The sequence below is a fragment of the Oncorhynchus tshawytscha genome, linkage group LG26, assembly GCF_018296145.1.
Source record: "Oncorhynchus tshawytscha isolate Ot180627B linkage group LG26, Otsh_v2.0, whole genome shotgun sequence".
Taxonomy (NCBI): domain Eukaryota; kingdom Metazoa; phylum Chordata; class Actinopteri; order Salmoniformes; family Salmonidae; genus Oncorhynchus; species Oncorhynchus tshawytscha.
Genome location: NC_056454.1, coordinates 44,551,586 through 44,569,507, shown reverse-complemented (window position 1 = coordinate 44,569,507; position 17,922 = coordinate 44,551,586). Strand labels below are relative to the sequence as shown.

General features: G+C 41.6%; 1 protein-coding gene across 2 annotated transcripts in view; it reads right to left on the bottom strand.

Moving 5' to 3' along the window:
* The window catches only part of LOC112234324 (aryl hydrocarbon receptor), an 86,833-nt gene extending 69,559 nt beyond the window's left edge, over positions 1-17,274 (bottom strand). For both annotated transcript variants that reach the window (XM_042306689.1, XM_042306690.1), the window contains exon 1: positions 16,742-17,274. In XM_042306689.1, the coding sequence (XP_042162623.1) occupies positions 16,742-16,800 (59 nt within the window). In that variant the 5' untranslated portion in view covers positions 16,801-17,274. The remainder of the gene's footprint in view (positions 1-16,741) is intronic.
* Between the last annotated feature and the right edge of the window lie 648 nt (positions 17,275-17,922).

Sequence of the window (17,922 nt, the reverse complement as noted above, 5' to 3'; positions counted from 1 at the left end):
TCCAAAAAAAAAAAAATTTTTTAGTTACGAAATTAACTTTAATGAAATTAGTTGACTCTTCACATGGGATGATCTCGCTGAACAACAAAAGAAAGGGAACATTGAATGATCCCCAATGATCAATCGCATCTCCCAAAAATGTTTTCAACATACATCTGTAAAATTATAGTCTAGAAACTAAAGCTTTGGTTGTCTTCCTCCCAGGCTTCCATGTCTTCTCCCTGGACCTCCTCAATGTCCACCTCTTGAACATCAGACTCTGAGGCCTCATCACTGTCACTTTCCAACCTTGTTGAGGATGTCTCGTTGACAGGCTCAAAAAGACTCAAATTTGTCCAGATGACCACCAATTTTTCAACCCTTGTATTGGTCAGCCTGTTGCGTGCTTTGGAGTGTGTGTTCCCAAACAAGGACCAGTTGTGCTCTGAGGTGGCTGATGTTGGTGGGATTTGGAGGATGAAGGCAACAGGGGAAGCACCTCAGATCCACAAAGTCCCTTGGCTGATGAGATATGTTGGCACGACTGCCATATTGCATCTCCATCCCAAAGCCCTTGTTTGGAAGTGTACTTCGCCAGACTGCCAAGAACCTTGTCCTCATCCTGGCCAAGGTGGTGAGACACGGTAGTGATGACACCATAGGTCTTGTTAATCTCTGCACCAGACAGGATGATCTTGCCAGCATACTTGGGGTCCAACACGCTGCGGCGTGTATGGGCTTCAGGCAGAAGTTTTCACGCTTTTTAATGTATTTCAGAACTGCAGTTTCTTCCGCTTGGAGCAACAGTGAAGTGGGCAGGGAAGTACGGATTTCTTACATCTGCAAGCAGAGTCTGAACATCAGACAGGATGGCCTCTCTCAATCCGTAAAATGGCTATTTCTATAGGTTTCAGGATTTTCAGGCTGCTTACCACTCTCTCCGAAAATACATCATCCAGGAGAATCCTCTTGATGGGGCTGTCCATATTGGCAGACTGTGATATGGCCATTTCTTGGAGAGACTCCTTCCCCTCCAAGAGACTGTCAAACATGACAACACCACCCCAACGGGTGTTGCTGGGCAGCTTCAATGTGGTGCTTTTATTCTTCTCACTTTGCTTGGTGAGGTAGATTGCTGCTATAACTTGATGACCCTTCACACACCTAACCATTTCCTTGGCTCTCTTGTAGAGTGTATCCATTGTTTTCAGTGCCATGATGTCCTTGAAGAGCAGAATAAATGCATGAGCAGCACAGCCAATGGGTGTGATGTGAGGGTAGGACTCCTCCACTTTAGACCAAGCAGCCTTCATGTTTGCAGCATTGTCTGTCACCAGTGAAAATACCTTCTGTGGTCATTGACGACTGCCTTCAGCTCATCTGCAATATAGAGACCGGTGTGGCTGTGCTCTCGTAGAATACTGGTTGAGGGGTGGAGATTATGTAGTTAATTATTCCTTGCCCATGAAAATTCGACCATCCAGCAGAGATGATTGCAATACAGTCTGCTTTCTCTATGATTTGCTTGAGCTTCACTTGAACTCTGTTGCATCCAGAAAATGAGTAGGTAAAGCATGTCTGGTTGGGGGGGTGTATGCTGGGTGAAGAACATTCAGAAATCTCTTCCAATACACATTGTCTGTGAGCATCAGAGGTGAACCAGTTGCATACATAGCTCGAGCAAGACATTAATCAGCATTTATCTGACTACGTTCCCCCATTGAGTAAAAAAAAAACTTCTGATTCCAGGAGGACCATGAGCTGTTGCTATTGATAAGGTGTCTGATTCATAATTTTGACCTCGCATAGAGATTAGAGGTCGACCGATTAATCAGAATGGCCGATTTCAAGTTTTCATAACAATCAGAAATCGGTATTGTTGGACACCGATGTTGCCGATTTATTTATTTTTTTAAATATTTATTTTATCTTTCTTTAACTAGGCAAGCCAGTTAAGAATACATTCTTATTTTCAATGACGGCCTAGGAACGTTGGGTTAACTGCCTCGTTCAGGGGCCGAACTACAGATTTTCACCTTGTCGGCTCGGCGGATCCAATCTTGCAACCTTACAGTTAACTAGTCCAACGCAATAACGACCTGCCTCTCTCTCGTTGCACTCCACAAGGAGATTGACTGCCTGTTACGCGAATGCAGTAAGCCAAGGTAAGTTGCTAGCTAGCATTAAACTTATCTTATAAAAAACAATCAATCAATCATAATCACTAGTTAACTACACATGGTTGATGATATTACTAGATATTATCTAGCGTGTCCTGCGTTGCGTATAATCTGACTGAGCATAAAAGCATACAAATATCTAAGTATCTGACTGAGCGGTGGTAGGCAGAAGCAGTCGCGTAAACATTCATTCAAACAGCACTTTCGTGCGTTTTGCCAGCAGCTCTTCGTTGTGCGTCAAGCATTGCGCTGTTTATGACTTCAAGACTATCAACTCCAGAGATGAGGCTGGTGTAACCGAAGTGAAATGTCACTCGCTCTGAGCCTTGGGGTGGTTGTTTCCCTTGCTCTGCATGGGTAACGCTGCTTCGAGGGTGGCTGTTTTAGTTGTGTCCCTGGTTCGAGCCCAGGGTTCGAGCCCAGGGAGGAGCAAGGAGAGGGATGGAAGCTATACTGTTACACACACTGGCAATACTAAAGTGCCCATAAGAACATCCAATAGTCAAAGGTTAATGAAATACAAATGGTATATAGGGAAATAGTCCTATAATTCCTATAATAACTACAACCTAAAACTTCTTACCTGGGAATATTGAAGACTCATGTTAATAGGAACCACCAGCTTTCATATGTTCTCATGTTCTGAGCAAGGAACTTAAACGTTAGCTTTCTTACATTACACATATTGCACTTTTACTTTCTTCTCCAACACTTTGTTTTTGCATTATTTAAACCAAATGGAGCATGTTTCATTATTTATTTGAGGATAAATTGATTTTATTGATGTATTATTTTATGTTCAAATAAGTGTTCATTCAGTATTGTTGTAATTGTCATTATTACAAATACTTCTTTTTTTTTTAAATCGCCAATTAATCGGTATTGGCTTTTTTGGTCCTCCAATAATCGGTATCGGTATCGGTGTTGAAAAATCATAATCAGTCAACCTCTAATAGAGATAGAGGGACTTTTGTCAGAGGTTGCTTGCTGTGAGCACTGAGGGAACTTTATGCACTTGGGCAGATGATTCGGCATCTTTGTTGCATTCTTCACATATGATTTGGCACAGTATTTGCAAATGTACATAGCTTTTCCTTCAAAATTAGCTGCAGTGAAATGTCTACACACATCAGATAGTGACGGTGGCATTTGCCTGTAAAGATTAGAAAAAAATGTGTAAAAGAAACCCAAATATAATTCCATGTACAGATAAATATTTAAGCAGTTAAACAACTGTAAGATAAAATGTTTAAAAATTAAACATGTATGGAAACAGGTGAATTAACACTTCTCAGTTAGCAGGCTCAAGCAAGCTAAAACCCACATGGTGGCAAAAACTAACAAGCAGAAATTGTTAGGTTAAAAATTATTTAAATACACTTGCTGTAGGCTACTATTTACTAGTTAACTTCTTGGCGCACCCATCCCTTTAGCGGGATCGTTTTCATAAACACCCGCTGAATTGCAGCGCACCAAATTCAAATGAATTACTAAAAATATTTCATTTTCATGAAATTACAAGTGCAAAACACCATTCATATATTACCCATTACTAAGACTCACTTAGATGATTCCTTTGATGACACAGAAGTATAAATACAAGGATATAACATCTATGGAAGTGATAGGAATGCTTATGGGGGAGGTATTGCTATATCCTGTCTAGGACTGGGGTTCCGCTAGCCAGTGAAAGTGCAGGGCACCAAATTCAAAACAACAAATATCATAATTAAAATTCCTCAAGCATACAAGTAATTTACACCATTTTAAAGATAAAATTCTCGTTAACTTCTTGACGCACCCATCCCTTTAGCGGGATTATTTTCATCAACACCCGCTGAATTGCAGCGCTCCAAATTCAAATTAAATTACTAAAAATGAAATCACAAGTGCAATATAGCAAAACACAGCTTAGCTTGTTGTTAATCCACCTGGCGTGTCAGATCTCAATACAGCTTTTCGATGAAAGTATAACAAGCGTTTATGTAAGAACATCTCTCTCAGTAGACAAAATATTACAAACACTAGCGGCCAAGTAGATTGGTCACGAAAGTCAGAAAAGCAATAGATTAAATCGCTTACCTTTTTTTCACCTTTATTTAACCAGGTAGGCTAGTTGAGAACAAGTTCTCATTTACAATTGCAACCTGGCCAAGATAAAGCAAAGCAGTTCAACACATACAACGACACAGAGTTACACATGGAGTAAAACAAACATACAGTCAATAATACAGTAGAAACAAGTCTATATACAATGTGAGCAAATGAGGTGAGAAGGGAGGTAAAGGCAAAAAAAAGGCCATGGTGGCAAAGTAAATACAATATAGCAAGTAAAACACTGGAATGGTAGATTTGCAGTGGAAGAATGTGCAAAGTAGAAATTAAAATATCGGGGTGCAAAGGAGCAAAATAAAATAAATGAATAAAATAAATACAGTAGGGAAAGAGGTAGTTGTTTGGGCTAAATTATAGGTGGGCTATGTACAGGTGCAGTAATCTGTGAGCTGCTCTGAAAGCTTGGTGCTTGGCACTGTGATAGACTGCATCCAATTTGTTGAGTAGGGTATTGGAGGCTATTTTGTAAATGACATCGCCGAAGTCGAGGATTGGTAGGATGGTCAGTTTTACAAGGGTATGTTTGGCAGCATGAGTGAAGGATGCTTTGTTGCAAAATAGGAAGCCAATTCTAGATTTAACTTTGGATTGGAGATGTTTCATGTGAGTCTGGAAGGAGAGTTTACAGTCTAACCAGACACCTAGGTATTTGTAGTTGTCCACGTATTCTAAGTCAGAGCCGTCCAGAGTAGTGATGTTGGACAGGCGGGCAGGTGAAGGCAGCGATCGGTTGAAGAGCATGCATTTAGTTTTACTTGTATTTAAGAGCAATTGGAGGCCATGGAAGGAGAGTTGTATGGCATTGAAGCTTGCCTGGAGGGTTGTTAACACAGTGTCCAAAGGAGGGCCAGAAGTATACAGAATGGTGTCGTCTGCGTAGAGGTGGATCAGGGAATCACCCGCAGCAAGAGCGACATCATTGATGTATACAGAGAAGAGAGTCGGTCCAAGAATTTAACCCTGTGGCACACTCATAGAGATTGCCAGAGGTCCGAACAGCAGACCCTCCGATTTGACACACTGAACTCTATCAGAGAAGTAGTTGGTGAACCAGGTCGAGGCAATCTTTTAAGAAACCAAGGCTGTCGAGTCTGCCGATGAGGATGTGGTGATTGACAGAGTCGAAAGCCTTGGCCAGATCAATGAATACGGCTGCACAGTAATGTTTCTTATCGATGGCGGTTAAGATATCGTTTAGGACATTGAGCGTGGCTGAGGTGCACCCATGACCAGCTCTGAAACCAGATTGCATAGCAGAGAGGGTATGGTGAGATTCGAAATAGTCGGTAATCTGTTTGTTGACCTTTGACGATCTTCGGGTGTTTGCACTCACGAGACTCCCAGTTACACAATAAATGTTCCTTTTGTTCCATAAAGATTATTTTCATATCCAAAATACCTCCATTTGTTTGGCGCGTTATGTTCAGAAATCCACAGGCTCGAGCAGTCACGGCATCACAAGCGAAAATTCCAAATAGTATCCGTAATGTCCATAGAAACATGTCAAAGTTTTTTACAATCAATCCTCAGGTTGTTTTTAAAATATATCATCGATAATATATCAACCGGGACTGTCGCTTTTTAAATAGGAGAGGGAGAGACAATGGCTGCCCCACTCTGTTGCGCAAGCAAAACTCTGCGAACACCGAGCTATCCACTGACGCAATGTTATCTTTCTCGCTCATTTTTAAAAATAAAAGCCTGAAAATATGTCTAAAGACTGTTGACACCTTGAGGAAGCCATAGGAAAAGTAATCTGGTTGATATCCCTTTAAATGGAGACAAGGCATCCAATGGAGCTTTCAGGAAAAACAGCACTTCCTGGTTTGATTTTACTCAGGTTTTCGCCTGCAATATCAGTTCTGTTATACTCACAGACAATATTTTGACAGTTTTGGAAACTTTAGAGTGTTTTCTATCCTAATCTGACAATTATATGCATATTCTAGTTTCTGGGCCTGAGAAATAGGCAGTTTCAAATGGGTACGTTTTTTAGCCAAAAACAAAAATCCTGCCCCCTACACTCAAGAAGTTAATAAAACAAGTAATAAAGTAATAAAACAATTGGTGTTTTGCACTTGAAATTATGTATGTCATATAAAATATATTCACCCCACCCAGTATTGTAATCAGAACTTACCAGAAAGCATGTAGTCATTGGCTCAGACAGTGTAGTAGTGTGGGCTCAATAGCATCTCATTAGTGTGCAAGGTCTTTAGAATCCGCTGTGCAGTCGTAGCCAAAAGTTTTGAGAATGACACAAATGTAAATTTTCACAACATTTGCTGCTTCAGTGTCTTTAGATATTTTTGCCAGATGTCACTATGGAATACTGACGTATAATTCATAAGCATTTCATAAGTGTCAAAGGCTTTTATTGACAATTACATTAACTTCTTATGGCTGGGGGCAGTATTGAGTAGCTTGGATGAATAAGGTGCCCAGAGTAAACTACCTGCTACTCAGGCCCAGTTGCTAATATATGCATAGCATTAGTATATTTGGATAGAAAACACTCTGAAGTTTCTAAAACTGTTTGAATGATGTCTGTGAGTATAACAGAACACAAATGGCAGGCAAAAACCTGAGAAAGAATCCAACCAGGAAGTGGGAAATCTGAGGTTTGTAGTTTTTCAAGTCATTGCCTATCGAATATCAGTCAGGATGTGTCTATGGGGTCATATTGCACTTCCTAAGGCTTCCACTAGATGTCAACAGTCTTTAAAACGTTGTTTGATGCTTCTACTGTGAAGGAGGGGGAAATGAGAGCTGAATGAGTCAGGGCTCTGCCAGAGTGGCATGAGCTGATCACGCGTGCTCACGTGAGAGTTAGCTTGCGTTCCATTGCATTTCTACAGACAAAGGAATTCTCCGGTTGGAACATTATTGAAGATTTATGTTAAAAACATCCTAAAGGTTGATTCTATACTTCGTTTGACATGTTTCTATGAACTGTAATATTACTTTTCGTCTGAACTTTCGCCTGGACTTGCCCGCGCCTCGTGAGCTTGGATTGTGTACTAAACGCACAAACAAAAAGGAGGTATTTGGACATAAATGATGGACTTTATCGAACAAATCAAACATTTATTGTGGAACTAGGATTCCTGGGAGTGCATTCTGATAAAGATCATCAAAGGTAAGTGAATATTTATAATGCTATTTCTGACTTCTGTTGACTCCACAGCATGGCAGATATCTGTATGGCTTGTTTTGTTGTCTGAGCGCTGTACTCAGATTATTGCATGGTGTTCTTTTTCGGTAAAGCTTTTTTGAAATCTGACACAGCAGTTGCATTAAGGAGAAGTTTATCTAAAGTTCCATGCATAACACTTGTATTTTCAGCAACATTTATGATGAGTATTTCTGTAAAATGATGTGGCTCTCTGCAAAATCACTGGATGTTTTGGAAGCAAAACATTACTGAACGTAACGCGCCAATGTAAAATTAGATTTTTGGATATAAATATGAACATTATCTAACAAAACATACATGTATTGTGTAACATGAAGTCCTATGAGTGTCATCTGATGAAGATTATCAAAGGTTAGTGATGAATTTTCTCTCTATTTCTGCTTTTTGTGACTCCTCTCTTTGGCTGGAAAAATGGCTGTGTTTTTCTGTGACTAGGTGCAGACCTAACATAATCGTTTGGCGTGCTTCTAGTGAAGCCTTTTTGAAATCGGACACTGTGGTGGGATTAACAACAAGTTTATCTTTAAAATTGTGTAAAATACTTCTAAGTTTGAGGAATTTTAATTTTGAGATTTCTGTTGTTTTGAATTTGGCGCCCTGCACTTTCACTGGCTGTTGTCATATCGATCCCGTTAGCGAAGCCATAAGAAGTTTAAGTTGATGCAAAGAGTCAATATTTGCAGTGTTGACCCTTCCTTTTCAAGACCTCTGCAATCCACCCTGGCATGCTGTCAATTAACTTCTGGGCCACATCCTGACTGATGGCAGCCCATTCTTGCATAATCAATGCTTGGAGTTAGTCAGAATTTGTGGGTTTTTGTTTGTCCACTCGCTTCTTGAGGATTGACCACAAGTTCTCAATGGGATTAAGGTCTGGGGAGTTTCCTGGCCATGGACCCAAAATATCGATGTTTTGTTCCCCGAGCCACTTAGTTATCACTTTTGCCTTATGGCAAGGTGCTCCGTCATGCTGGAAAGGCATTGTTCGTCACCAAACTGTTCCTGGATGGTTGGAAGAACTTTCTCTCGGAGGATGTGTTGGTACCATTCTTCATTCGTGGCTTGTTCTTAGGTAAAATTGTGAGTGAGCCCACTCCTTTGGCTGAGAAGCAACCCCACACATGAATGGTCTCAGGATGCTTTACTGTTGGCATGACACAGGACTGATGGTAGCGCTCACCTTGTCTTCTCCGGACAAGCTTTTTTCCGGATGCCCCAAACAATCGGAAAGGCGATTCATCAGAGAATACTTTACCCTGGTCCTCAGCAGTCCAATCCCTGTACCTTTTGCAGAATATCAGTCCGTCCCTGATGTTTTTTTCCCTGGAAAGAAGTGGCGTCTTTGCTGCCATCCTCCAAAAGTCTTCGCCTCACTGTGCGTGCAGATGCACTCACACCTTCCTGCTGCCATTCCTGAGCAAGCTCTGTACTGTTGGTGCCCCGATCCCACAGCTGAATCAACTTTAAGAGACGGTCCTGGTGCTTGCTGGACTTTCTTGGGCGCCCTGAAGCCTTCTTCACAACAATTGAATCGCTCTCCTTGAAGTTCTTGATGATCCGATAAATGGTTGATTTAGGTGCAATCTTCCTGGCAGCAATATCCTTGCCTGTGAAGCCCTTTCTGTGCAAAGCAATGATGACGGCACATGTTTCCTTGCAGGTAACCATGGTTGACAGAGGAAGAACAATGATTCCAAGCACCACCCTCCTTTTGAAGCTTCCAGTCTGTTATTCAAACTCAAATCTGCATGACAGAGTGATCTCCAGCCTTGTCCTCGTCAACACTCACACCTGTGTTAACGAGAGAATCACTGACAAGATGTTAGCTGGTCCTTTTGTGGCAGGGCTGAAATGCAGTGGAAATGTTTTTTGGGGATTCAGTTCATTTGCATGGCAAAGAGGGACTGCAATTAATTGAAATTCATCTGATCACTCTTCATAACATTCTGGAGGATGTGCAAATTGCCATCACACAAACTGAGGCAGCAGACTTTATGAAAATGTATATTTGTGTCATTCTCAAAACTTTTGGCCACGACTGTACATGTGATGTAAGAATACACTGTGCATGCAGACGATTGCAATTCCATTGAATTGGGAATAGTTTAACCAAAATATGCCACAATACCTAGAATTAATTGCCTTATGTGTATCCCAAAAAAAGGTTCACTGTTATAAGCTAACTTTTTTGATAAATTTAAGCAAAATTCCCCAAATTCCAGGGCTTAACTTCCCATTAAAATTTCCGGAAGAATTCTTGAAAATTACTGGAAAGTTTCCGACCCTGTGCAACCCTATTAACAACTATAACACCATATACATAATTGCAATTGCCAAAACTTTCAAATGCAATAATATCTCAGAGAAGCTCAGAGGAGAAGCTCTGAGGAGAAGCTCAGAGGAGAAGCTCAGAGGAGAAGCTCTGAGGAGAAGCTCAGAGGAGAAGCTCAGAGGAGAAGCTCAGAGGAGAAGCTCAGAGGAGAAGCTCAGAGGAGAAGCTCAGAGGAGAAGCTCAGAGGAGAAGCTCAGAGGAGAAGCTCAGAGGAGAAGCTCAGAGGAGAAGCTCAGAGGGGTTGTGTGTCTCTTTGTTAACAATAGCTGGTACGCAATCTCTAATATTAACAAAGTCTTGAGGTTCTGCTCACCTGACTTAGAATACCTTATGATAACCTGTAGACCATACTATTTACCAAGAGAGTTTTCTTTTTTTATAGCTGTTTATTTACCACCCCAAACATTTGCTGGCCGGCACTGGGTGCCGATGACACAGATGTCAATTAAGGCAGCCCCCCGCACCTCTATGATTCAGAGGGGTTGGGTTAAATGCGGAAGACACATTTCGGGTTGTACAACTTACTAGGTATCCCCCTTTCCCTGAGATCGCACTCAACAAGCTTTATAGAGCCATAAGCAAACAAGAAAATGCCCAACCAGAGGCGGCACTCCTAGTGGTCGGTAACTTTAATGCAGGAAAACTGAAATCTGTTTTACTACATTTCTACCAGCATGCCACCTGTGCAATGAAAGGGGGGGGGGAACTCTAGATCACATTTACTCCAGACACAGAGCATACAAAGCTCTCCCTCACCCTCCATTTGGCAAATCTAACCATAACTCTATTCTTCTCCCGGTTTGATACAGTCAAGACAAGGTACAACATCCAATAATATTGGATGATAAATAACCTAGCAGTGGCAGCTATTAGTCTACTATAGGGCGAGACGGCTTGGTTGGTTTCTGGCTCGCCTCTCACTCAATCTTCCCTGCTCCTTGTGTCACTCGCTCACTCACAGTAGCCTGCACACACAGCACGCACGGCTCCTGCTAGAGCATCACCTCTATCTACGTCCTCTCCCTGGCGCTTTATCAGCTCTGGTTAATAAAGTAGATTAAAAATGGACTTTTCTGGTGTTTCTTTCACTCTGATCAGGTCTGGATCCGATCAGGTATATACAGAAAGGGACTAGTTGTCCTCTGGTCCGTTTGAGACGGGTCTCTTTATTATGCATATCGGGTCCGGATGGGAAAAGGCCGTGGTCCATTTCAGAACGTGAAGGCCTCTACTTTCCATACTTACTAAATGTTTGCACTTTTGGTGACTTGACATACATTGCAAACTCTATGAATATGAACATAACGCATTATGCATTACCTTTATTGGAGGGTGATTCTTATGATATTGCCAGCAGTAAGAGTTCAGTTAAATTTCAATTTACTGCCCTAAACTTGCCAGGCCCAAAAACAACTAATCAGAATTTAACAGGTTAAATCTTAACCATCTGTAACTCTCTCACACTCATGTATTAACAAACACAAACACACATGCATACATACTACTTAAGCATGGACGCACCCACCAACACACACCTTCCCACAATCTTTCCCACAAGGACTTTAATGACCCTTAGGAAATAATTAAGCCATATTTTCACACAGTTGGCTCTGGGAGTAATCCCAACAAGATGTAGAAAAGTCTCAGATCGGTTAAACACTTTACATCAGCTACTGTGTCAGTTGTCCGTGTACTGTTCAATTGTATATTTTATAGGCCTAACAGAAAAAAATGTAATTTATATGGAAAGAATAGTTACAGGTAATAAAAAGAAAATATCAGATACCTTTACTGTAATCCACATATTTGGTCTTACATGATTAGGCCTATAACCACTTGTAAAATGCTTTAACTTACTGCACACACGTGGCCAGAAACTTCTGAAGGCATAGGCCTACCTGGGCTGACAGGTAGCCTAGTGGTTAAGAGTGTCTGGCCAGTGAATGAAAGGTTGCCAGTTTGAATCCCTGAGCTGACTAGGTAAAAAAAAAAAAAAATCTGACTATGTGCCCTTGAGCAAAGGCACTTAACATGAATTGCTCCTGTAAGTCACTCTGGATAAGAGCATCTGTTAAATTACTCAAATGTGAATGTACATAAGCAAGAAGAAAAATAGAAGGAGATAATTAAATGGACTGAACCATATTGGAATGCTAAGATGATGTCAGTCTCAATGGTTGTCATTGTAAATAATAATTTGTTCCCGAACTGACTTGCCTTGTTAAATAAAATAAATTGTGCCTTGGCTGTCCAGGAATCCTCAGGCCACATCTTCAGAAACACAGAGAAGTATTTCTGCACAGGCCTAAAGTTACTCCTTTTTCATTTGGGGATTTATACTGGGCAAGTATTTGAGAAAGCTGTATATGATTTCATTCCAGTGGTGGTTGGTGCCATTTAAGATGAGGTAGGACAATATACACTGCTCAAAAAATAAAGGGAGCACTTAAACAACACAATGTAAATCCAAGTCAATCACACTTCTGTGAAATCAAACTGTCCACTGAGGAAGCAACACCGATTGACAATAAATTTCACATGCTGTTGTGCAAATGGAATAGACAACAGGTGGAAATTATAGGCAATTAGCAAGACACCCCCAATAAAGGAGTGGTTCTGCAGGTGGTGACCACAGACCACTTCTCAGTTCCTATGCTTCCTGGATGATGTTTTGGTCACTTTTGAATGCTGGCGGTGCTTTCACTCTAGTGGTAGCATGAGACAGAGTCTACAACCCACACAAGTGGCTCAGGTAGTGCAGCTCATCCAGGATGACACATCAATGCAAGCTGTGGCAAGAAGGTTTGCTGTGTCTGTCAGCGTAGTGTCCAGAGCATGAAGGCACTACCAGGAGACAGGCCAGTACATCAGGAGACGTGGAGGAGGCCGTAGGAGGGCAACAACCCAGCAACAGGACCGCTACCTCCACCTTTGTGCAAGGAGGAGCAGGAGGAGTACTGCCAGAGCCCTGCAAAATTACCTCCAGCAGGCCACAAATGTGCATGTGTCTGCTCAAATGGTCAGAAACAGACTCCATGAGGGTGGTATGAGGGCCCGACGTCCACAGGGGGGGGTTGTGCTTACAGCCCAACACCGTGGAGGACGTTTGGCATTTGCCAGAGAACACCAAGATTGGCAAATTCGCCACTGGCGCCTGTGCTCTTCACAGATGAAAGCAGGTTCACACTGAGCACATGACAGACGTGACAGAGTCTGGAGACGCCATGGAGGACGTTCTGCTGCCTGCAACATCCTCCAGCATGACCGGTTTGGCGGTGGGTCAGTCATGGTGTGGGGTGGCATTTCTTTGGGGGACCGCACAGCCCTCCATGTGCTCGCCAGAGGTAGCCTGACTGCCATTAGGTACCGAGATGAGATCCTCAGACCCCTTGTGAGACCATATGCTGGTGCGGTTGGCCCTGGGTTCCTCCTAATGCAAGACAATGCTAGCCCTCATCTGGCTGGAGTGTGTCAGCAGTTCCTGCAAGAGGAAGGCATTGATGCTATGGACTGGCCCGCCCGTTCCCCAGACCTGAATCCAATTGAGCACATCTGGGACATCATGTCTCGCTCCATCCACCAACGCCACGTTGCACCACAGGCTGTCCAGGAGTTGGCGAATGCTTTAGTCCAGGTCTGGGAGGAGATCCCTATGGAGACCATCCGCCACCTCATCAGGAGCATGCCCAGGCATTGTAGGGAGGTCATACAGGCACGTGGAGGCCACACACACTATTGAGCCTAATTTTGACTTGTTTTAAGGACATTACATCAAAGTTGGATCAGCCTGTAGTGTGGTTTTCCACTTTAATTTTGAGTGTGACTCCATTGATCATTTTTGTGTGATTTTGTTGTCAGCACATTCAACTATGTAAAGAAAAAACTATTTAATAAGAATATTTCATTCATTCATGGGTAACGATGTGTTATTTTAGTGTTCCCTTTATTTTTTTTATAGTGTATTTTTTTTATAAGTGTAACAGTATAGACTTTACATCCGTCCCCTCGCCCCGACCTGGGAGCAAACCAGGAACGCTCTGCACATGTCAACAGTCACCCACGAAGCATCGTTACCCATCGCTCCACAAAGGCCGCGGCCCTTGCAGAGCAAGGGGAACCACTACTTCAAGATCTCAGAGCAAGTGACATCACCGATTGAAACGCCACTAGCGCGCACCACCGCTAACTAGCTAGCCATTTCACATTGGCTACATAAGCATGGACTTATTTCTATTACAGCATATTGGATGACTGCCATTCATATTCCACTCACCCAGCTTAATGTAACATCGATAGGTTTAGGCAACTACATGATACTCAAATTTTCCCTATACCCATCATGAGGTTGCTAGAACCTAGCCGATGAATGAACGTTTAAAATGTAGGTGCACAGATCAAGAGTTATTTGAGGTGACAGATATTGACACATTCAATACAGCCCTGCACACTCTTGCCTGCATCTAGCTGATCTAGGGTGTAATCATTAGTCCAACAGTTGCAAATGAGAGATTCTATTGGATAAATTCCGGTATGTTTATCCCCGATTCGTTCCGTTTGCTTCATTTAAGAAACATTTTTCAAAAAGAATCGGTGGAATGATTACACCCCTGATCAAACACAAACACAGTTCACTTTCATATCAGCCACATGCAAACAGCATGATCCCTTTGATCTTTGTATAATTAATTATCACATTTACGCGCTCACCTCCTCTCACCCTTTCCCTTCACTTGTGGACTTCAGTGCACAACACATCAGCTGTCTGTGACCAGGCGAAAAAAACATTCCAAGCCAAACCTTCAAATCATAACCGCTAACAGCTACATCATTGTCACCATATTAACGTCATTGTCAACATAACTACTAGAACTAACATGTTGGTAAACCCGCTACATTCATGCAGTACAGTGTACAGTCAGCAGCAAGCAGTTCAGCAGTTACACCGGTGGGCCTGGCGCAATAAACTACTAAACTCAAAAGCTTACATTGACTTGGAAGAGTTCCAGAATTGGATAGCTATAGCCAGCTAGCTAACATAGCATCCCTCTCTGTTTGAGCTGGGTGTTTGAGTAGGCTAAACTAGCTAGCTGCATTCGCTAGCTAAGTAAGTGAAAGTGATAGTATTTTTTTTTTTAAATATATAAATACTACAAAATCTCTCGCTTGCTTCTTCTCCATTTTTGAAGAAATGAATTTGTTCAAAACTGTTTAACTATTGTCTTTCTCTCTTTTTGAGTCAATTCCTCACCACATTTTATACACTGCATTGCTAGTTAGCTGTAGCTTGCGCTTTCAGTACTGGATTAATTCTCTGATCCTTTGATTGGGTGGACAACATGTCAGTTCATGCTGCAAGAGCTCTGATAGGTTGGAGGACATCCTCCGGAAGCTGTCATAATTACTGTGTAAGTCTATGGAAGGGGGTGAGAACCATGAGCCTCCTAGGTTTTGTATTGAAGTCAATGTACCCAGAGGAGGACGGAAACTAGCTGTCCTCCGGCTACACCATGGTGCTACCCTACAGAATGCTGTTGAGGCTACTGTAGACCTTCATTGCAAAACAGTGTGTTTTAATAAATTATTTGGTGATGTGAATATATTTAGCATAGTTTTATCTAAAAAGGATCACTTTTTGAACTTTTCACAATTTATTTGTATGTAAGTCACTGAGGATGGTCCTCCCCTTCCTCCTCGCAGAAGCCTCCACTGTTTCACTCACAGGGACAACATAAGACACAGGCAAGCGCACAAACTGTACACACACACACACACTGTACACACAGCTGTAACATTCCATCAACTCTAGGTCGTTTACATTGAACATACATTTTGTCTGGTTGCTTGACAAATCCGACACGTAGTGTAAAGAAAACGTATTTAGAATTAGAATGCATAAAAATAACTACATTAATATTGTTATAAACCGACGTGAACCTGGTAATATCAGGGTTTTTTTATTTAGAAAAGTATATATTATAGTAAGCAAATACTTATTATGGTCTTATTAATTATAAATGCATGTGACACATTCTCAATACTTTGTTGGAATCCTTCAAATGTTTGTGGGAAAAAAACGTAAAAGTAATCTCATAGATTACAACAAACCCAAAACCGTTGCACTACTTGAATTTCCTATAAAGGAAAACGTTTTCCTCAGCTATCCTATTAGTAATTCTTACTTAGTTGTGAAAAACTGCATTACAAAATATATGTTTCTTTTGTAACTAGGTTGTGCAATAAAGTGAAAAAAGTAGGAAAAGATGCAGAAGTGTGTTTTCATAATGAGAACCGTATCAGATTACAATAACATACCTCATGCCAGCAATCCCCCGCGCGCCCCGCCCACCTGTAAGCATCGCGTGAGAGTGCAGCAGACTCTCAAACTTGATTGTGATTAAAGCAAGAGTACTTACTATTCCATGCCAGACATAAACTATACACGAAGAGAGATTCTTAAGGTGACCGGGATAAAGACAAACGGGAGGCACGAGAACTTCTGGTCAGGCACAAATTTACAGCTACACAACACATCAATACTGCACACATGCTCTTACGAGCGGTGCATGCGTACAATGAGACTTTGTCCTCTGTGCAGAAAGAAACCCAGTTACCCCAGAAGAAAGCAGGAAAAGCAAACTAGCAATAAATCAAAACCAATAACAATTTATGAAGAAAATAATCCAACAACACGAAGTGAATGATTGGCTTTAGATGCCTTACGTAAAGGATAAAAAGGCTAGGCTTATGTATAGGCTAGGCTTATGTATAGGCTAGGCTTATGTATAGCCAAGAATGCTCAACTCCATGATACGCGATGGAACTCGATATGCAGCACATTATCAAATCAAGCGCCATTCTGTATCCAGCTCATGCTAGACTTAAATCGAACTTCCCAAAACATTTATTGTCAGGTCAAACAGGTTTAAATTACATTCTTACGTTTTTTGAACGGGCTTCTTCCGCTTCTTGACAGCATAGACTCCAGTGTTACTCAACATGTTGACGCTTCTGCGGTATTAGTTGGTACAAAATGTCCAAAAACACGAACACAATAACATCCACTGTCTTCCTCAGAGACCGTTCTCAAATTAACAAGGGAAGTTAATATCCAGACGTGCGTGAATCCCTTCAAATAGAGCGGTCTCTCCTTAACGCAGATCCCCCGCGACGTTAACTTGACAGACCCAAGCGGTCAAAGTCACTGGCAAAGTCGACCGTAATAGACGTGCTGCGTAAATCCAGAAGTGCTTGGGGGATGAAGCAAGTTTCGGAAAGTTCCCCCGATCAACAGAGTAAATAATATGTGCGTGATTTCCTGTTCTTTTTGTTCATGAGAAGTCTCTCTAGAGACCCTCAAACAAACAACAAAATAGTTATTCTAAAGGGGTAGATTTGACTGTATACAACCCAACGCTCGGAGCAGTTTCTGAGCTGCTCTATTGCAGCAGGTAAAATGTGTCTATCGTTCCTGGCATGGGGCGTTTTCAGGAAATCCGATAACTTATGAGCTGTTTTTTTTTAACCCTAACAGTCCCGAGTCCCAGCGTTTCATACATCTGATTTTCATTTGTCTGCATCTCCAGCAGCCCTTGTAATTAGCCTCACAATTAAGTGTTTTACAATTTTATTTTCAGGACAACCAGAGCTACAAGTAGAACACCAAACTATTTGTCATAAACATTTGCATTCAAATGTCAATAAAATAAATAAAAATAAACAACAAACAAATTATATGGATGCAAGTACAGAAATTGTTTGCTCGGTGGGGAACAAAACTAGTCAGTGACAACCTTGTGGAGTTTGGGGTTTGTGACAGCAACTACAGAATGTGAGTTTATTACAGTATTATAGACACTATGTAAATGTTTAAAAACATGTTTTATTTTACCAGGTAAGTTGGTTTTGGTTGGTAAATGTTTTTCCTATGGCCTTCTAACAACTCTTTTGTAGCATCATAGAGCAAAACATGATAGCTTTTAGTAATTTGTAGCTCCAAAGCATTCTGACACTAGACAATTTTGGTTTAAGACCTGGCCTTATTTAACAAACGCCGCTGCTCTAGCTCAGCCCCTGTTAACCACACAGACTAATGGTCAGTACCATCAGATGCAAAAGAAACC